This window comes from Macaca thibetana, chromosome 20, assembly GCF_024542745.1.
Source record: "Macaca thibetana thibetana isolate TM-01 chromosome 20, ASM2454274v1, whole genome shotgun sequence".
Classification (NCBI taxonomy): Eukaryota; Metazoa; Chordata; class Mammalia; order Primates; family Cercopithecidae; genus Macaca; species Macaca thibetana.
Genome location: NC_065597.1, coordinates 1,885,323 through 1,906,107, shown reverse-complemented (window position 1 = coordinate 1,906,107; position 20,785 = coordinate 1,885,323). Strand labels below are relative to the sequence as shown.

The 20,785-nt window shown below is 49.3% G+C and overlaps 1 protein-coding gene across 2 annotated transcripts; it reads left to right on the top strand.

Annotated features, from left to right (window-relative positions):
• The first annotated feature begins 4,662 nt into the window (after positions 1–4,662).
• On the top strand, positions 4,663–18,770 carry SLC38A7 (solute carrier family 38 member 7). Of its 2 annotated transcripts, XM_050774861.1 has the most exons (7): positions 4,663–8,667; positions 12,379–12,763; positions 13,750–13,948; positions 14,161–14,302; positions 15,216–15,314; positions 16,282–16,339; positions 16,574–18,770. In XM_050774861.1, exons 2-7 carry the CDS (start codon positions 12,494–12,496, stop codon positions 16,793–16,795), a joined length of 990 nt encoding a protein of 329 aa, XP_050630818.1. In that variant the 5' UTR covers positions 4,663–8,667; positions 12,379–12,493; the 3' UTR covers positions 16,796–18,770. The 2 variants fall into 2 exon arrangements, with proteins under 2 accessions (XP_050630818.1, XP_050630819.1); XM_050774862.1 differs by lacking the exon at positions 15,216–15,314.
• The last annotated feature ends 2,015 nt before the right edge of the window (positions 18,771–20,785 follow it).

Below are 20,785 nucleotides of genomic sequence, written 5' to 3'. Positions count from 1 at the left end.
GAAATTAAGATATTCCCAGATGAAAACAGAAAATTGTTGCTAGCAAGTCTGCCCTATAAGAAATATTCAAGGAAATCCTTAAGGCTGAAATAACAGGACACTTGACAGTAATTTGAATGAAGAAATAAAGAGCACCAGTAGGCCGGGCGCGGTGGCTCAAGCCTGTAATCCCAGCACTTTGGGAGGCCGAGACGGGCGGATCATGAGGTCAGGAGATCGAGACCATCCTGGCTAACACGGTGAAACCCCGTCTCTACTAAAAAATACAAAAAACTAGCCGGGCGAAGTGGCGGGCGCCTGTAGTCCCAGCTACTTGGGAGGCTGAGGCAGGAGAATGGCGTGTACCCGGGAGGCGGAGCTTGCAGTGAGCTGAGATCCGGCCACTGCACTCCAGCCTGGGTGACAGAGCATGACTCCGTCTCAAAAAAAGAGCACCAGTAAAAGTAACTACATAGTAAATATTAAAAATAGTACAAATGCATTTTTTGTTTATAACACTTTTCTTGTGCTCCCTACTTATTTTTTAAAACAGAGTCTCACTCTGTCCCCTGGGCTGGAGTACTGTGGTATGACCTCAGCTCACTACAACCTCTGCCTCCCAGGCTCAGCAATTCTCTTACCTCAGCCTCTCCAATAGCTGGGACTACAGGTGCACACCACCATACCCAGATAATTTTTTTTTTTTTTAGTAGAGATGGGGTTTCACCCTGTTGCCCTGGCAGATCTCAAACTCCTGGGTTCAAGTGATCCACCCACATCCACCTCTTAGAGTACTGGGATGACAGGCATGAGCCATCACACCCAGCCATGCTGTCTCATTTAAAAGGCAACTGCATAAAGTAAGAATTATAAAACTATGTTGATGGAGCCAAGCTCAGTGGCTCATCCCTGTAATCCCAGCACTTTGGGAGGCCAAGGTGGGCAGATAACTTGAGGTCAGGAGTTTGAGACCAGCCTGGTCAACATGGTGAAACCCTGTCTCTACTAAAAATACAGAAACTAGGTATTTTCAGTGTAATGCATGCCTATAGTCCCAGCTACTCAGGAGGCTGAGATGGGAGAATAGCTTGAACCCATGAGACAGAGGTTGCAGTGAGTCAGGATCACGCCACTGTACTCCAGCCTGCATGACAGAGTGAGACCCTGTCTCAGAAAAAGAATTTTTTAAATTTCAAAATAGAACTATGTTGATGGGTTTATAATGTATGTAAACTGTTGTCATATTTGTATTACTAGAGTAGCATATGGGGGAAAGAGAACAAAAGGATATAGAAGCAAAGATTTGCATCCAAGTGAATTAAATTGGTATTAATTCTAGAGTGTTGTTCTAATGTTAATTGTAATCCACAGGGCAACCACTAAGAAAATCACTCAAAACTGTGTATAGTAAATGTCTTAGTCCATTTTGAGTTGCTATAACAGAATACCACAGACTGGAGAATGTATAAGCAATAGAAGTTTATTTGGCTCATGGTTCTGGAGACTGGGAAGTCCAAGAGCATGGTGCTGCCATCTGGTGAGGGCCTTCATGCTGAGTCATCCCATGGCCAAAGATGGAACACTTTTATTTTTATTTTTATTTTAAGACAGGATCTCGCTCTGTCACTCAGGCTGGAGTGCAGTGGCAGGATCGTAGTTCACTGCAACCTCAACCTCCTGAGCTCAAGCAATCCTCCTGCCTCAGCTTCCTGAATAGTTGGGACTACAGGCATGAGACAGCCTGCCTGGCTACTTTTTCTTTTCTACAGAGACAGCTGTGTTCACTGGGCTGGTCTTGAACTCCTGGCCTCAAGAGAGGCCTACCTTGGCCTCCCAAAGTGCTGAAATTACAGGTGTGAGCCACTGTCCCCAGTCCAGAACTTGCTTCTCTAATAAGCCCAATCTCATGATAACTAACCCACTCCCACAATAATTATATTAGTCCATTTATCAGGGCAGAGCGCTCATGACCTAATCACCTCTTATGTGGCCCCACCTCCCAACACTGTTGTATTAGGTATTAAGTTTCTGACACATGAATTTTGGGGGACACATTCAAACCATGACAGTAAAAGAAATCACAAGAGAATAAAATGATAGACTAGAAAATATGTACTTAATACAAAATAAGACAGTAATGGAGGAACAGAGGAATAACAACAACGAAAAGACATATAGAGAGAACAAACAGCACAATGGCAGATGTAAAGCCTAACTTACTAGTAATTACATTAAATGTAAAGGAATCAAACACTACAATTAAAAGACAGATATTAGCAGAAGGGATTTTTTTATGTAAAAGATCGAACTATATGCTGTTGACAAAAGACAATCTTTTTTTTTCTTTTCTTTGAGACGGGGTCTTGCTCTGTCACCCAGGCTGGTGTGCAATGACATGAGCACAATTCCAGTCTCGAACTTCCTGGGCTCAAGCAATCCTCCCATCTCATCTTCCTGAGTAGCTGGGACCACAGGCATGTGCCATTATACCTGGCTAATTTTTTTAATTTTTAGTAGAAATGAGATGTCACTATGTTGCCCAGGCTGGTCTCGAACCACTGAGCTCAACAATCCTCCTGCCTCAGCCTCTGAAACTGATTGGATTATGGGCATGAGCCATGGCTCCCAGCCTCATACTTTCAAGAATGGATATAACAACTAGGCAGAACGTCAACAAAAGAGAAGGCTTCAACAATACCGTAAATCAACCAACTACACCTAGTAGACAATCTATAGAACACTTGACCCAACAGGAGCAGAATATGCAATCTTCTCAAGTGCACATGGAACATTCTCCAGGACAGCCCATACATTAGGCCATAAAACACGTCTCCATAAACATAAAAGGACTGAAATCATACAAAGTATGTTCTCCGACCACAGTGGAATGAAACTAGGAATCAATCACAAAAGGAAATTTGGGAAATTTATAAATATGTGGATGTTGAACAGTACACTACTAAATAACATCAGTTAAAGAAGAAATCAAAAGGGAAATTAGAAAATATTTTCATGAAAACACATATCAAATCTTCCGGGATGTAGTTAAAGCAGTGCATAGCTATAAATGCCTATGTTAAAAAAAAGAAGAAAGATGTTGGCCAGACATGTTGGCTCATGCCTGTAATCCAAGCACTTTGGGAGGCCAAGGCAGGTGGATCACCTGAGGTCAGGAATTTGAGACCAGTCTGGCCAATGTGGTAAAACCCCGTCTCTAGTAAAAATACAAAAAATTACCCAGGCATGGTGGTGTGTGCCTGTAATCCCAGCTACTTGGGAGGCTGAGGCAGGAGAACCGCTTGAACCCAGGAGGCAGAGGTTGCAGTGAGCTGAGATCGCGCCACTGCACTCCAGCCTGTGCGACAGAGCAAGACTCTGTCTCAAAAAAAAAAAAAGAAGAAGAAAGATCTTAATTCAATAACCTAATGTTCCATCTTAAGAAACTAGTAAATAAAAGATCAAATTAAACCCAAAGCAAGCAGAAGAAAATAATAAAAACTAGAGCTAAAATAAATTAAACAGAATAGAAAAATAGAGAAAATCAACAAAATCAAAAGTTTCTTTTTAAGAATCAACAAAATTGACAAAGCTTTAACTACACTGACCAAGAAAGAGAAGACTCATATTGCTAAAATCAGGAATGAGATAAAAGCCATTAATACTGCCCTTACAGAAATAAAAAAGATTATAAGAGAATATTATGAAAATTATATGTCAACAAGCCAAATAACCTACATTAAATGGACAAATTCCTAGAAAAACACCACCCAAACTGGCTAGGCCTGGTGGCTCACACCTGTAATCCCAGCACTTTGGGAGGCCGAGGTGGGCAGATCACTTGAGGTCAGGAGTTCGACACCAGCCTGGCCAACATGGCAAAATTCCATCTTTACCAGAAATACAAAAAATTAGCCAGGCATGGTGGCGCATGCCTGTGGTCCCAGCTACTTGGGAGATGGCAGGATCACTTGAGCGCAGGAGGCAAAGGTTGCAGTTAGCCAAGATCGCACCACTGCACTCCAGTCTGGGTGACAGCTTGAGACCCCATCTCAAAGCAAAACACTACTAAAACTGACTCAAAGAGAAATACAAAATTTGAATAGACTTACAATTAAGAGATTGAATGAATAATCCAAAGACTTCCCACCAAGAAAAGCTGAGGATTTGACAGCTTCACATAGACTACACCACCACCAAGAAGTATTAATCCCAGGAATGCAAAATTGATTCAACATAGGAAAATCAACGTACATACCGTATCAATAAAATAAAGTAGAAACATTACATAATTATCTCAATAGAAGCAGAGAAAAAAAAACACCATTTGACAAGATCCAACACCCATTTGTGATAAAAACACTCAACACACTAGGAATAAGCAGGAAATTCCTACCCTGATAAAAGGCATCTACAAATAATCCACAGGCAACATCATACTTAATAATGAATCGCTGAATGATTGTCTTCTGAAACAAGGAACAAAACAAGGATGTCCACTCTCATCATTTCATTCAACATTGTACTGGAGGTTCTAGTACAGTCAAGGCTAGAAAATAAAAGGAATCCAGAGTAGAAAGGAAGATAAAAATTATCTCTATTTACAGATTTATAATTTTTTTTTTTTTTTTTTTGAGACGGAGTCTCGCTCTGTCACCCAGGCTGGAGTGCAGTGGCCGGATCTCAGCTCACTGCAAGCTCCGCCTCCCGGTTTTAGCCATTCTCCTGCCTCAGCCTCCCGAGTAGCTGGGACTACAGGCGCCTGCCACTTCGCCCGGCTAGTTTTTTGTATTTTTTAGTAGAGACGGGGTTTCACCGTGTTAGCCAGGATGGTCTCGATCTCCTGACCTGGTGATCCGCCCGTCTCGGCCTCCCCAGATTTATAATCTTATGTTGAAGATTCCACTAATAAAACTATTAGAGCTAGTAAATAAGTTCAGCAGAATTGTAGGGTATAAGATCAATATACAAAACTGTTGTAGGACTGGCCCAGTGGCTCACACCTGTAATCCTAGCACTTTGGGAGGCTGAGGTGGAAGGATTGCCTGAGCCCAGGAATTCAAGACTAGCCTGGACAACACAGCAAGACCCTGTCTTTGCAAAAAATTTAAAAATTAGCTGGACATGGTGGCACACATCTGCAGTCCCAGCTACTCGGCTAGAGTGCAGTGGTGCAATCTCGGCTTACTGCAGCCTCCACCTCCCCGGTTCAAGCAATTCTCCTGCCTCAGCCTCCCGAGTAGCGGGGACTACAGGCGCATGCCACCACACCCGGCTAATGTTTTTGTATTTTTAGTAGAGACGGGGTTTCACCATGTTAGCCAGGATGGTCTCGATCTCTTAACATCATGATCCACCCACCTCAGCCTCCCAAAGTGCTGGGATTACAGGTGTGAGCCACCACGCCCTGCCAATAAAATAATTTTTAAAAGGTTAAACATAGAGTTACCATCTGATCTATCAATTCCACTTCTACATGTATACCCGAGAGAAATGAAAACATATGTCCACACAAAAACTAGTCCATGAGGGTGGCCAAGGTGGGCGGATCACCCGAAGTCAGGAGCTCGAGACCAGCCTGGCCAATGTGGTGAAACCCCGTTTCTACTTAAAATACAAAATTAGTCGGGCATGGTGGTAGGCGCCTGTAATCCTACCTACTCGGGAGGCTGAGGCAGGAGAATCGCTTGAACCCAGGAGGCGGAGGTTGCAGTGAGCCAAGATCATGCCATTGCACTCCACCCTGGGCAAAAAGAGCGAAACTCTATCTCAAAAAAAAAAAAACAACCTGTACATGAATGTTCACAGCACCATTATTCACAGTAGCTAAAAAGAAAATATAACACAAATGTAAACTACTGAACAGATAAACAAAATGTGGTGTAATGAGAAAAACACTGAATTGTATGAAAAGCTTCCCCCCAAACTTGGAGGCAGTCGAGAGACCAGAGAATGACTCAGGCAAGTCCAGCTTGGCGAGTAGATGAGTTTGAGGACTTACATATGGGACACTCCTGGACAGCAGCAGGACAGTGCTACAGATCCGCGCCACCTCCCATCTCTAAGCTGTTTTTAAGCTAATTTTCTAGCTCTTTGCCTACTGAGTGTATGCAGTGGGACTGTTTTCCTTGGTAGGTTCTCAGATCGTGTCCAGGATGTTTGAGTCCTCAGGAATATCTGCTCCTAGGCTGGGCACCATGGCCTTGGCTCACCACCCAGCGTTCAGTATTCAAGCAATGGACATACACTCCCAAGTAACCTGATGGGGGACCTGCCACACTACATGTGGTGTAGCCACACAACAGAACATTATTCAGCAATAAAAGTGAATGAAATACTGATTCATGTTCCAACTAGGATGAGCCCTGAAAACACGATGCTCAGTGAAAGAAGCAGACAGAACAGGTCACATATTGCGTGACTCAATTTATAGGAAAGGTCAAGAATAGGTAAACCCACAGAAGCAAAAAGTAGATTCAGAGTTGCCAGGGACTTGGTGGAGGGGGAGATGGGGAGTGACTGCTAACGGGTTCAGGATTTCAGTTTTAGTAGAGGACGGTGATCACAATATTCTGAAATTAGATAGTGGTCATCATTGCACAATTCTGAAGAAATGCACCTTATTGGACGCATTTAAAGGGTGGATTTTATGGCATACGAATATGTCAACAAAACTTTTTTATTTTTTTAATTTTTTTTTTTTCCGAGACAGAGTTTCACTCTGTCGCCCAGGTTGGAGTGCAGTGGCATGATCTTGGCTCACTGCAGTCTCCACCTCCTGGGTTCAAGCGATTCTCACAGCCTCAACACAGTTTGAGGCTGGTCTCGAACTCCTGATATCAAGTGATCATCCTGCCTTGGCCTCCCAAAGTGCTGGGATTACAGGTGTGAGCCACCACACCCAACCAGTATGATTCAATTTATATAAATTTTTTGGAGGCCAGGCGCGGTGGCTCATGCCTGTTATCCCAGCACTTTGGGAGGCCGAGACGAGTGGATCACTCGAGGTCAGGAGTTCGAGACCAACCTGGCCAACATGGCGAAACCCCATCTCTACTAAAAATACAAAAATTAGCTGGGTGTCGTGGTGCGCACCAGTAAGTCCCAGCTACTCGGGAGGCTGAGGCAGGAGAATCACTTGAACCCAGGAGGTGGAGGTTACAGTGAGCAGAGATTGTGCCGCTGCACTCCAGCCTGGGAGACAGAGTAAGACTCTGTCTCAAAAAAATAAAAAATAAAAAATAAGATATGACTTGGGTTTCTAAGGATTCCCAGCGTGTCCTCATCGGTTGGACCTCTGATGCATGAAGAGGTAGGTGCAGTGGAGAGCATATCCACAAAACAGAAATGAGGCTATTGGGATGCTGGAGATTACATGACAACTTATGAGTGACACACAACCAAGAACAGAACCGGGACTGGATGCCCGTTTCTTCATTCAACAAGTATTTATTGAGCACCCACAAACCCTCAAAAACTGTTCTAGGACCTAAATCCTGGGGTCATAGTCATGCCCCCAGCCCACTCTCTTGCGGGAAAGACCATGGCTCAAGGTCCCCCACATTACTGGTTAAAAAACACTCCAGTGCTCTGGCCGTGTCCTTGCGGACAGAGACCGGGAGGATAATGAGGCCAAATAGCTTTGGCCCACCGCCCCGGGACTGGCAAAGACGCCAGACCTCCTAACGCTCTTCCTTGGAAGAAGGAGCAGTGCTTGATTTGGTCAAGAGGCCAACACGAACAGTAAGAGGATAAACACGAGCTGGCTGGACGCGAGGCTGGCTCAGGGCAATGCTGTTGGGCTGAGGATTCAGGGAGCTGGTGTGGTCCAAGAGTCACACTTGCGGAAACTACAACTCCCAGCGTGTCCCGCGGCCGCCCAAGCGGGCGTCATGTGATCCATGCTCACGTGTCTCCGCAGCCGGCTCGGGAAAGAATCCCCAAAGGTAAGTGGCCGGAGACAGGCTCTGGAGGGTGGAAGTGTTAGATCCCCGAGGTCTCTGGAGCCCCTCAGCCCCCGCCACCGCGGCAGTGCTCAGGCCCTTTCCCTGCAGAGGTCCGGATCCCGGCGTCTTCGCCCCACGCCCGTCCCTCGGTTGGCCGGCTCTGCCGCGCCTTAGCCCAGCCAGCGGGTCTCCACCCAGTCCTAGGCCGGAATCGAGTCCCGGAGCTCCTCCCCAGTTTACCCCACAGTAGCCCACCCGCCTCACTCCAGGCCTGGGAATCGCCCCGCCCCGGCCTCCTGGCCCGGGTGCGCCCTGGCTCACCTCACAAAGCAGCCCACCCTTTCTATTTCAGGGCTCCAACCCCAGGCTGGACTGGGAGCACACTCCAGTTGGGATCTGAGGGGCCTACATCTCTGGCCTGAGCATGTGGGCATCAGGCTTCTGTTCTGGCTCCGCCACCTGCCCACTGTGACCTTAGTCTAACCTCTCCCTCCTGGGCCTGTTTTCCTGTCTGACCTGAGGCTCCAGTCCATGGGTAAGAGTGAGAGCCGCTCAGTCTCCTCCAGCTCTGCTAAAGCCAGCGCAGAAGTAGCCCAAACTCTTCTCTCTGCTGACAGCAAATTGTAGGCAAGGTCTTGAGAAAGAAGAAATTGGGGCCAGAAAGGGAAGTGAGGAGAACCAGATCCCAGACCTTTGGAGAGAAGGAGCAAACCCCCTCTGGCACAGCCCATCAGGGAGAAAGCAGGTAAGGTGCAAAGGTGGACTGAGTAATTTGCCAGTGAGCATTGGGGGTGCCCAGAGATCTTGAACCAAGGCAGAGAATCCGCAAGAGATGAGACCCCCAGCTTCTGAGTTCCATGAGGACCCCAGCCTGTGCTCTCATGTGGGTGGCAGGAGAGGCTGGCAGATGGTGCAGGACTTGGGCAGGGCTGCCAAAGGGAAACATTTTGGTTGGAGAGTCAGGAAGCTGCACCAAGCCTTGTGACCTTGGACGAGTCACTCTGTAGACCTCTGTGTCTGACATGAGCAGCGGGGAGGAGGTGGTCACAGCTCTGGCAGCACTCACTTTGCAGGGTTCCTTCTCTAACTGCACGGGAAGCCTGGGAGTCCCAAGACTCTGCCTTCACTGCTCACTGCTTTGATTTTGCTGAGTTGCTGGCTGGGTGACAGGATGTGTAAGAGGAAGAAGCCCTGTGACATCTGACAGATCTTTCTGGGTTTAGAGCCAGCAGAGGGATGTTTCCTCTGGTGCCATGGTTCCATGCTTGATGACAGATGGTTGAGAGCACATGAATTTTCCCCCTTTCCCTCTCAAGAGTGGATGGTCCCCAGCTTTGTTTGTCCATCATCAGGAGGAGCGATGGGAAGTAGCCCAAGTGGTTTTGTTAACCATTTTAAACCCCCAGTGGGCTGAAGGCATCAGAGAGGAAGGTCCAATGGTTAGGGCAGTCATTATGGCTGAATCTGCTCAGTTCCCTTTTCTTCCCTCTGGGCTGTAAAGACTAAACCAGGCCAGGGGCTGTGGCTCAAGCCTATAATCCCAGCACTTTGGGAGGCCAAGGCAGCAGGATTGCTTGAGCACAGGAGTTCAAGACCAGCCTGGGCAACATAGTGAGACCTCCTCATGTCTACAGAAAATTTAAACACGACCGGCATGGGGGGCTTGTCACATGGGAGAAGTCACATGGGAGAAGAGTTGAGAATTGGCCTGAATTTTGAAGGGCCAATTTTGTTCCCCACAGGAACAAAAAATGTAAAAGGTTGGCCAGGCACGGTGGCTCACTCCTGTAATCCTAGCACTTTGGGAGGCCGAGGCAGGGGGATCACAAGGTCAGGAGTTCGAGACCAGCCTGGCCAACATGGCAAAACCCCATCTCTACTAAAAATACAAAAATTAGCCAGGCATGGTGGCAGGCACCTGTAATCCCAGCTACTCAGGAGGCTGAGGCAGGAAAATCTCTTGAACCCGGGAGGTAGGGGTTGCAGTCAGCTGAGATCGTGTCATTGCACTCCAGCCTGGGCAACGAGAGCAAGACTCCATCTCAAAAAAAAAAAATTAAAAAGTTAGCTGGCTGTGGTGGCACACACCTGTAGTCCCTGGTACTCAGGAAGTTGAGGTGGGAGGATTGCTTGAGCCTGGGAGATTGAGGCTGCAGTGAGCTCTGATTGTGCCACTGCACTCCAGCCTGAGCAACAGATTGAGACCCTGTCTCTAAATAAATAAAGACTAAACCGGAGAGGGAGTAGGGACTGAAACGGAGTTTTGTATGAGTACCCTGAAATCGGGACTCAGGAATGAGGAGACTCTCAGAGGGGTCTTTGGCAGATTTTGCCAGCCTGGGTGGTAACCAGCTAATAGTAGCCTCTGGGGAAGACTGCCCTGGCTCCTCCCTGCCCCCTTAGTCCCTGCCCTTGTAATCTGGGCTTCTTCCTGCTCTTTCTCCCATTAGCTATCCCAGGGCCTCTGTGCCCATTGTTACCTGGCCAATAGCACCAGGCTCTGGTTTGGGGTTTTTTGTTGTTGTTTGTTTGTTTGTTTGTTTGTTTTGAGACAGAGTCTTACTCTGTCGCCCAGCCTGGAGTGCAGTGGCATGATCTGGGCCCACTACAACCTCCATCTCCCGATTTCAGGCCATTCTCCTGCCTCAGCCTCCTGTGTAGCTGGGACTATAGGGGCGAACCACCGCACCTGGCTAATTTTTGTATTTTTAGCAGAGATGGAGTTTCACCATGTTGGCCAGGCTGGTCTCAAACTCCTGACCTCAGGTGATCTGCCCACCTTGGCCTCCCAAAGTTCTGGGATTCCAGACGTGAGCCACCGCACCCGGCCCAGGCTCTGGTTTTGATCGGTGTTCTACTCTTAGCTTGCTTAGGGCTGGAGAGTCTCAGGCATGGTGGGTAGTGGGCAACATGGGAAAGGGCATCTGCAGAAATAACAACAGCAGTGACCATTTATTGAGTGTTAAACCCTTACTGATATTAACACACGCCCCACAGGAACATATGATATAAAGGCTTAGAGGGGCGAGGTGACTTGCCCAGGGTCACACAGATAGGCAGCGGAGGAGTCAGCATTCTGAAGGCAGAGCCTACTCAGAGACCCAGATCACAGCCCTGTCCAGGGCTGCTCTTGATCTGGGGGTGGACTTGATTCTTTAGGACCATCATTTCTCTGTGAGTCTCAGGCTATGAGCTGACCCTTGAGAACACTGAAGGTCTTTTTTCAGGGCTGGGCTCCTCAGAGCCTCAGAAGATTCTTGGAAGAAAAAAAAAACTGCATCTCAACAATGTTTAGCCAGAGAGCAAAGAGAATCATTCGAGTGATAAGCCTGTTATTTAAGTTCCGCCACACCCAAAGTACTGTCTTGGACTCAGGAGTGGGGCAGATACAAACGGATGGATGCCCTGTGCTCAGACAGGCCTGGGTTTGAATCCCAGCTCCACCACTGACCACTGTATGACTCAGGGGAGAGTGGTTGTCCCTTCTGGGATTCAGCTTCCTCTTTGGTAAAATGGTGACTGTCATGTCTACCTTTTAGGGCTGCATTGAGGATTGAATGAGAAAGCATTCCATAGCTGCAGCAATAGTGGTTTATAGTAACAAACAGCACTGCATGTTGAGCACCGATCATTGTAATCTAGCCCAGAAGAGCAAGCCTAATGGCCAGTGAGATGCTAGCACATGAGAGAGTACTGAGAAGAAACCAACTTGAGTGGTGCTGGGCCCCTATATGGCACCAAGAAGAGCTCAGTGAGTGACCCAGGAAATGGGGAAGAAATAGGACCTAAAAGGGTGGCTGGCAAAGGAGTTGGGAGCATTCCAAGCATGGGATGAATCATTGTTTTCCTGAAGATGCAAACATGACAGGCATGGGGGCTTGTCACATGAGAGGAGTTGAGAATTGGCCTGAATTTCAAAGGTCCTCGAAAGTCACAGAATTTAGACTCTGGGCCACCGGGAGGCATGCTGGACTGTAATATGTTGAATTTCAGTTCTTGGCGAGGGGTCCTTTTGGGACCCTGTGGTGTGAAAACAGGCTGGGAAGCCAGGCAGATCCGGATCCAAATCCTGCTGTGCAACTTGCTAATATATGACCCTGGGTCAGTGATGGGATCTCTCCAAACCTTTTGACCACAAGACTGTCCTAAGGATTGAATGAGATAAAGTATATCCATGACACACCTGCCCGACATGGGGCCTCTCTCTAGTGCTGATGTGTTAGTACCCACTTTATGTTGACATCTAACTGGCCCAATAAGTCTGTATGCCTGAAACAAGCATGATTTACACCTGATCTGTTTCTGTGTCTGTCTCCCCATACTCTGGCACCCAGTGCACAGAGGCATACCTGGGTTTGGATCCTACCCATGTGATCTTGGGCAAGTTATTTCACCTTTTTGTTCCCCAGTTCCCCCATCTTAGGATAACAGTAGTGCTTGCCTTTGTCCCATCTAGGTTGAGAAGAGTCCTAGGCTAACAGCCCCAAACAGGTGGGTGTTGCTCAGCTGCCTGGGGCATGTGGTTGTAAGGCAGAACCCACAGACCTTGCAGGAAGAAGGCTTTTGGGGCCATGGCCCAGGCCAGCATCAACAGTGACTACAGTGAGTGGGGCTTGAGCACAGATGCCGGGGAGCGGGCCCGGCTGCTTCAGAGTCCCTGTGTGGACACAGCCCCCAAGAGTGAGTGGGAAGCCTCTCCTGGGGGTCCAGACAGAGGCACCACTTCCACACTTGGGGCTGTCTTCATCGTCGTCAACGCGTGCCTGGGCGCAGGACTACTCAACTTCCCAGCAGCCTTCAGCACTGCGGGGGGCGTGGCAGCAGGCATCGCACTGCAGATGGTGAGTGCACTGGCCGGGAGGGCAGAGGTGCAGTTCAGGTGGGCACTTTGCCTCAAAAGGGAGGCTTTGAGTCAGGAATGGCCAGTAAGTGATACAGCACTGCTCTCCTCTCCCTCACATGTGGCAGACATGACTAATCTATTCTAGTATTCTTTCTTCTGACCCAAATGAGGCTTCAAAAGCCTTCCAACAATCAGAGAAATTTGAACATCAATTACATCTCTAATTTTTTAGGCAAAACATTGATTTTGTGGTATGTTTACAAACAGGGCCCTTATCTTTTAGAACTGCACACTGAAATATTTATGGATGAAATGATATGATAGCTTATATTGGCTTCACAATAAATGCAGAGTGGGAGGGAAAGGGAATGATGAAACAGGTTGGCCATGCATTGATCATTTTTGAAGCTGAGTGATGGATACATGCCAGTTCTTTTTAACTATTCTCTTTACCTTTTTTTTTTTTTTTTTTTTTTTTTTTTTTTTTTTGAGATGGTGTCTTGCTTTTTCACCCAGACTGGAGTGCAGTGGCCTGATCTCAGCTTACTGTAGCCTCCGCCTTCCAATTTCAAGTGATTCTCCTGCCTCAGCCTCCCAAGTCGCTGGCATTACAGGCACCCACCACCATGCCCAGCTAATTTTTGTATTTTTAGTAGAGACAGGGTTTCACCATGTTGGCCAGGCTGGTCTCAAACTCCTGACTTCAAGTGATCCTCCTGCCTCAGCCTCCCAAAGTGCTGGGATTACAGGCACGAGTCATCGCGTCCGGCCTATTCTCTTTACTTTTGTATGTTTGCAATTTTTCACAAAACTTTTGGTTTTTAAAGAAAATCTCAACTCAGCATCGTCTAGCAGTCTCTTAAAATTGCCCTTGGGATTTGGCAAGCTTGCTTTGGGCACTGGCCCAGTAAATGCGAGGCGAGCCCAGGGCGCCCTCTGCTGCCAGGCCTGTCCCACAAGCTCTTGTTCTGCCTCTGCCTGCAGGGTATGCTGGTTTTCATCATCAGCGGCCTTGTCATCCTGGCCTACTGCTCCCAGGCCAGCAATGAGAGGACCTACCAGGAGGTGGTGTGGGCTGTGTGTGGCAAGCTGACAGGTGTGCTGTGTGAGGTGGCCATCGCTGTCTACACCTTTGGCACCTGCATCGCCTTCCTAATCATCATTGGTGACCAGCAGGACAAGAGTGAGCTTCCCCCTCAGTCCCTACCCCATCTCTTCTTATCAGCCCTGCGGGGGAGGGAAAAGGTGCTGAACACCTCTCCAGGACTTACCTGGGCCCAGCATTCATCTGGGAATCCTCCCTCCAGGCAGAGGGAGGTCCTGGGACCCAGCGGAGCAGGAGGGCCACACCCCGTGATGGCCTGGCTTGACATTCCCTCCTTCCTCCCTGTGTAGTTATAGCTGTGATGGCAAAAGAGCCGGAGGGGGCCAGCGGCCCTTGGTACACAGACCGCAAGTTCACCATCAGCCTCACTGCCTTCCTCTTCATCCTGCCCCTCTCCATTCCCAGGGAGATCGGCTTCCAGAAATATGCCAGGTATGGAGGCCCCAGCCCCGGTCAGACAGAAGCTGTGATCCTGGGCAGCTGTAGACCCAAGGGCTCCTGGGGAACCCTGCTCCTCCATGCCACCTTACCTTGGGGAGCAAGAGTAGGCAAAGCAGGGCAGACCGGGGCTTGCAGGGTTTCAGATAAGACCCTCCTTTTCTGTCTCCATCACAGAAAGGATGCATCCGTGAGAGATTCAGTTCTAAGTGTCCTTTTGCATCCGTGAGAGATTCAGTTCTAAGTGTCCTTGTCAAAGAAAGAACAGGTGGTATCTGGATGGTGAGGGCGGCCTCCTGGCTTTCCCTGGGAGGAAGGGATTTGGGTCTTTGAGATTGTCAGCCTGGCAGCATCTTACCTGCAGCTTGGCATGAAGGAAGGAAACTGGTTTCCTGTCTCAGCATCTGAAAGGCTGTGGGATTCTAGGCTTCCCCGTCTGTAAGTGCAGGGGCCATGCTCCACTCTCTCCCAGGCTCCCATAAATGTTGACACAAAAGTGTTTGTACTCTCAACCCTCTTACCTCTGGCATCTCGTAGTTCTCAAAGGCCAGGCTCAGAGGATGGGCTGCCCACAACCCCTGCCCAGGCTGGGCTGCTCTGATTCAAGTCCCAGGTGTGCTTTGGAGCCCTGCTCTCTGCATTGTCTCTGAGCCATGGAGCTGAACCAGCACTTCCCAATGACCAGAGATGATGATCGGGTCCCCTCTTGGCTGTCCAGCTCCCTCCTAGCTGTGGCAGGTTTCTCTGAAACTACTTCTCAGGCATTTACTGAGTCTTTGCTTGGCATAGTTCCTGGTTCATTCAGTGGACACTTGTGGTCACTAGAGCTGAAGGTGGATGTCCCTAGGGGTGGAATCAGATAAGAGGCAGCTGGGGATGAGGACACTTAGTCTCTCCTTCCCGGCAGCTTCCTGAGCGTCGTGGGTACCTGGTACGTCACAGCCATCGTTATCATCAAGTACATCTGGCCAGATAAAGAGATGACCCCAGGGGACATCCTGACCAGGTGAGGGTGAGGGCCCTAGGAGACATGGGGAAGAAGCCACCACTTGGGCCCCAGCAGGTGCTGGGTCAGGAACCAGAAGGCCACACAGGTGCTCTTCTCAAGGCTCATGAGCTCATCAGGGCTGACTTGGTCATTGTAGGAAGGAGGAAAGAGCCCCTGATCTCATGTTACTAGAGGGAAGAGCAAGAATCAGAGACAGGAGGCACTTTGCCACCCACATCCAACAGATGAACCAGTATGAGGCTAGGCCTTGGGTTGTGGAGGAACCTGAGGGTGGAATCCCAGGGTGGAATTGCCCATGTTTCCAGCATGTGCTTATCTGTAATTTCTATATCTTTGAGGGTGAATTTATTATTAAAAAAAAAAAAAAAAAAAAAAACCAGGGCCAGGCGCAGTGGCTCACGCCTGTAATCCCAGCACTTCGGGAGGCCGAGGCAGGTGGATCATGAGGTCAGGAGATAGAGACCATCCTGCCTAACATGGTGAAACTACGTCTCTACTTAAAAAATACAAAATATTAGCCGGGCGTGGTGGCGGGCGCCTGTAGTCCCAGCTACTCAGGAGGCTGAGGCAGGGGAATGGCTCGAACCCAGGAGGCAGAAATTGCAGTGGGCTGAGATGGCACCACTGCACTCCAGCCTGAGCGACAGAGCGAGACTCCGTCTCAAAAAAAAAAAAAATTTCCTTTTTTTGAGAGAAACAAACCAGTGAAGCAAAATCCCCAGTCCAGGAGCCAGGAATTCTGGATTTTGGTCCTAGGGGGCTTTTTGGAGCCTCCAGGCCCCCTCCCAGCGGGGCCTGGGACAGAGGGATGCCTCTTTTCCCTGTTCCCAGAATTCTGTGGGTGGAACCTATAGAATGCCAGTTGCTGGAGACCATGGTAGGCTGAATGAAAAGTGAGGGTGTGGGGTGGGTTGGTGGCTCCGAGGAGTTCCCAGGTGGCAGCACCTTGTGTGTTTGTTCACAGGCCGGCTTCCTGGATGGCTGTGTTCAATGCCATGCCCACCATCTGCTTCGGATTTCAGGTGCCAGTGCCAGTTGCAAGGTCCCTGCTGTCCTCTTAGGTCACCCCACCCCAGGTTGGAACCCAGGAAGGAGGAGGAACCCAGGCAGGATGGAGGAAATCCTGGGGGGAAGGACAGAGCAGGGGCCTCAGGACTTGCCCCTTGTCCCTGGGGTCTTTGTTCCCAAGGTACCTTCCTCTGGAAACTGGGGGTGAGGTCATTTCCCCACCATGACCGTGCCCTTCGCCTGGACAGTGCCACGTCAGCAGTGTGCCCGTCTTCAACAGCATGCAGCGGCCGGAAGTGAAGACCTGGGGTGGAGTGGTGACAGCTGCCATGGTCATAGCCCTCGCTGTCTACATGGGGACAGGTGAGTGCTCCCCCCTAGACCTGGGACTGGAGTGCTCTCACTTCCACAGGTGTCCGCAGGTCCTGGGGCCCAGCTTTCCTGGGGACAGCCCTGCATTCCCAGCATGACTTGCGCAGGCACTGGCTTGAACTTGGCCTGCCTGGGGCCTCCTCCTGCCAAGATGAGAGTGGCGTATTCATCCATTCATTCACCAGTTCTAAGTTGGTGCCTAGGAAGTGCCAGGAACTGTTCTCAGTGTGGGGGATGCCATGGAGAGAGATGGAGCTGGTCTTGCCCTCATGGAGTTGACATTCTTGTTGGAGAGACAGTCATGCAGGAGTAACTAGGGAATCAGTAAGGAATTCCAGATGGTGGCGAGCATCCTGATGACAGTGAAATCGGGGAGGTGTATTTTGTTTTGTTCTATTTTGTTGTGTTTTGAGAAAGGGTCTCAGAAACTGTCACCCAGGCTGGAGTGCAGTGGCATGATCATAGCTCACTGTAACCTCAACCTGCCGAGTTCAAGTGATCCTCCTGTCTCAGCCTCCAGAGTAGCTGGGACTACAGCCATGTGCCACCATGCCCAGCTAATTTTTTGTTTTGTTTTGTTTTGTTTTAGTAGAGACAAGGTCTCACTCTGTTCCCAGACTAGTCTTGAATTCCTGGGCTCAAGCAATTCTTCTGCCTCGGCCTCCCAAAGTACTGGGGTTACAGGCGTGAGCCACCAACCCAGCCTAAAATGGGGAAGGTATGAATGGGACTGGATGGGTGGCTTTGGGAGTGGTTCATAGAAAGTTCTTCTCAGAGGAGGCCCAAATGATGAGAAAGAGCCAGAAGAGGAGGGGCTGGGGGAGAACGGTTCTAGACAGAAGAACCACAAAACACCAAATCACTGAGGCGGGGCCAGGAAGAAGGTCTACGTGGCTGGAGTGGTGTGTGATGGGGGCAGGTGACAGACAGGCACTGGCAGCCAGATCCTGTTGGACCTTGAGGGCTTCTGGGAGTCAGAGAGGAAGCGTTTTAAGCAGGGGGGATGGTTCAGGGAAAGATGGCTCTGGCTGCAGTGTGGAGAGTGGTTGGGATGAGTGAGCAAGTCTAGGAGACCCCGGAAGAAGGATCCCCTGAGTTCTTTCCATGGACAGACAATAGGAGCTGCCTGGGCCAGTACTGTTCTAGCCTCTGAATACACAGCCAGGAATAAGAGAGGCAAATAGCCAAATCCCTGTTCTCCTGGAGCTCATATTCTGACTGGGGAGACAGAAAATAAGCCTGTGAAAAAAATTAATTTTTTTTTATTGTTTACTTAAAGACCAGTGTAATAGTACAGTTTAAAAAAAAAAATTAGAAAGAGATGAGGCTGATCACTGTGGTTCATACCTATAATCTCAGCTATGGGAGGCCAAGATGGGAGGTTCTCTTGAGCCCAGGAGGTCAAGACAGGCCAGGCAACATGGTGAAACTCCATCTCTACAAAAAAATTTAAAAATTAGCCAGGTGTGGTGACATGCACCTGTGGACCCAGCTACTTGGAGGCTGAGGTGGGAGGATCGCTTGAGCCTATGAGATAAAGGCTGTAGAGACCCATGATCATGCCGCTACACTCCAACCTGGGCAACAGAGCGAGACCCTGTCTCTAAAAAAGAGAGAGAAATGAGTGTTAGGGGACAGGCACAGTGATTCATGCCTATAATCCCAATACTTGGAAAAGCTGAGATGAGAGAACCGCTTGAGGCCAGGAGTTCAAGACCAGCCTCGGCAACATAGTGAGACTCATCTCTACAAAAATTAAAGAATTAGCCAGGCATTGGCCAGGCACGGTGGCTCACTCCTGTAATCCCAGCACTTTGAGAGGCCAAGGTGGGCGAATCACTTGAGACCAGGAGTTCAAGACCAGCCTGTCCCAACATGGCAAAACCCTGTCTCTACTAAAATTACAAAAATTAACTAGGCGTGGTGGCAGGTGCCTGTAAGCCCAGCTACTCAGGAGGCTAAGGCATGAGAATCGCTTGAACGTGGGAGGCAGAGGTTGCAGTAAGCCAAGTTCACGCCACTGTACTCTAGCCTGGGGGATAGAGTGAGACTCTGTCTTCAAAAAAAAAAAAAAAAAAAAAATAGGCCGGGCGCGGTGGCTCAAGCCTGTAATCCCAGCACTTTGGGAGGCCGAGGCGGGCGGATCACAAGGTCAGGAGATCGAGACCACAGTGAAACCCCGTCTCTACTAAAAATACAAAAAAAAATTAGCCGGGCGCAGTGGCGGGCGCCTGTAGTCCCAGCTACTCAGGAGGCTGAGGCAGGAGAATGGCGGGAACCCGGGAGGCAGAGCTTGCAGTGAGCCGAGATCGCGCCACTGCACTCCAGCCTGGGCAACAGCGTGAGACTCCGTCTCAAAAAAAAAAAAAAAATTAGCCGGGCGTGGTGGCATGTGTCTGTGCCTGTAGTCCCAGCGACTTGGGAGGCCAAGTCGGGAGGCACTCGAGCCTAAGAATTCAAGGCTACTATGGAACTATGATTGTACCACTTCACTCCAGCCTGAGTGACAGAGCAAGGTCCTGTCTTTAAAAAAAAAAAAAACGGCCAGGCACCGTGGCTCACACCTGTAATCCCAGCACTTTGGGAAGCCAAGGTAGGCAGATCACATTAGGTCAGGAGTTCAAGACCAGCCTAGCCAACATGGGGAAACCCCATCTCTACTAAAATTACAAAAATTAGGGCCAGGCACAGTGGCTCACGCCTGTAATCCCAGCACTTTGGGAGGCTGAGGCGGGCAGATCACAAGGTCAGGAGTTCGAGACCAGCCTAGCCAACATGGCGAAACCCCATCTCTACTAAAAATACAAAAATTAGCCAGGCGTGGTGGCAGGCGCCTGTAATCCCAGCTACTTGGGAGGCTGAGGCAGGAGAATCACTTGAAACCGGAAGGCAGAGGTTGCAGCGAGCCGAAATCACACCACTGCACTCCAGCCTGGGCGAAAGAGCGAAACTCCATCTCAAAAAAAAAAAAAAAATTAGCCAGGCGTTGGCAGCAGGTGCCTGTAACCCCAGCTGCTCAGGAGGCTGAGGCATGAGAACCCAGGAGGCCAGACTGGGCACGACAGAGCAAGACTCTGTCTCAAAAAAAAAAAAAAAAAGAGCCAGGCATGGTGGCGTGCACCTGCTGTAATCCCAGCTACTCAGGAGGCTGAGGCGGGAGAATCACTTGAACCTAGAAAGTGGAGGTTGCAGTGAGCCGAGATCATGCCACTGCGCTCCAGCCTGGGCAACAAGAGCGAAACTCCATCTCAAAAAAAAAAAAAAGAAAAAAGAAAAAAGGCCAGGTGTGGTGGCTCATGCCTGTAATCTCAGCACTTTGGGAGGCTGAGGCAGGTGAATCACAAGGTCAGGAGTTCAAGACCAGCCTGGTTTATATGGTGAAACCCCATCTCTACTAAAAATACAAAAATTAGCCAGGCGTGGTGGCGACTGCCTGTAGTCCCAGCTACTTGGGAGGCTGAAGCAGGAGAATTATTTGAACCTGGGAGGCTGAGGTTGCAGTGAGCCGAGATTGCACCACTACACTCCAGCCTGGGCCACAAAGGAAGACTGTTTCAAAAAAAAAAAAAAAAGAAGGCTGGGCGTGGTGGCTCACACTTTGGGAGGGTGAGGTAGGAGGATTGCTTGAGCCCAGGAGTTTGAGACCAGACTGGGCAACATAGCACAACCCCATCTCTACAAAAAAATTAACTGGATGTGGTGGCATCTGCCTGTAGTCCTAGCTACTTGGGAGGCTCAGGTGGGAGAATCACTTGAGCTGAGGAGGTCAAGGCTGCGGTGAGCCATGATCACACTACTGCACTCTAGTCTGGGTAACAGAGCAAGACTGTGTCTCAAAAAAGAAAAGAAAAATAGGACAGGGTGATGTGAGAGAGTACCTGGGGTGGGGGTCATTGTATCATGGTAGCTGGACTGGCAGGAAGCATTCTCTGAGGAAGGACATCTAAACTGAAACCCGCATGATGAGGAGATGGCATCTGAAGCTCTGCCAGACAGAACAGTCAGTGCCGAGGCGCTGAGGTGGGAATGTGCTGGGCAAGTTTAAGCTCACAAAGCTGGGGGCTAGAGGGCTTCCAGTGATGGGGGAT

Excerpts from the sequence above, each read along its gene's own strand:
- SLC38A7 (XM_050774861.1), top strand. The coding sequence starts at position 12,494 with ATGGCCCAGGCCAGCATCAACAGTGACTACAGTGAGTGGGGCTTGAGC. Across the intron at positions 14,303-15,215 it reads GGCTTCCAGAAATATGCCAG|CTTCCTGAGCGTCGTGGGTA; the intron begins GTATGGAGGCCC and ends CCTTCCCGGCAG. Across the intron at positions 15,315-16,281 it reads CCAGGGGACATCCTGACCAG|GCCGGCTTCCTGGATGGCTG; the intron begins GTGAGGGTGAGG and ends GTTTGTTCACAG.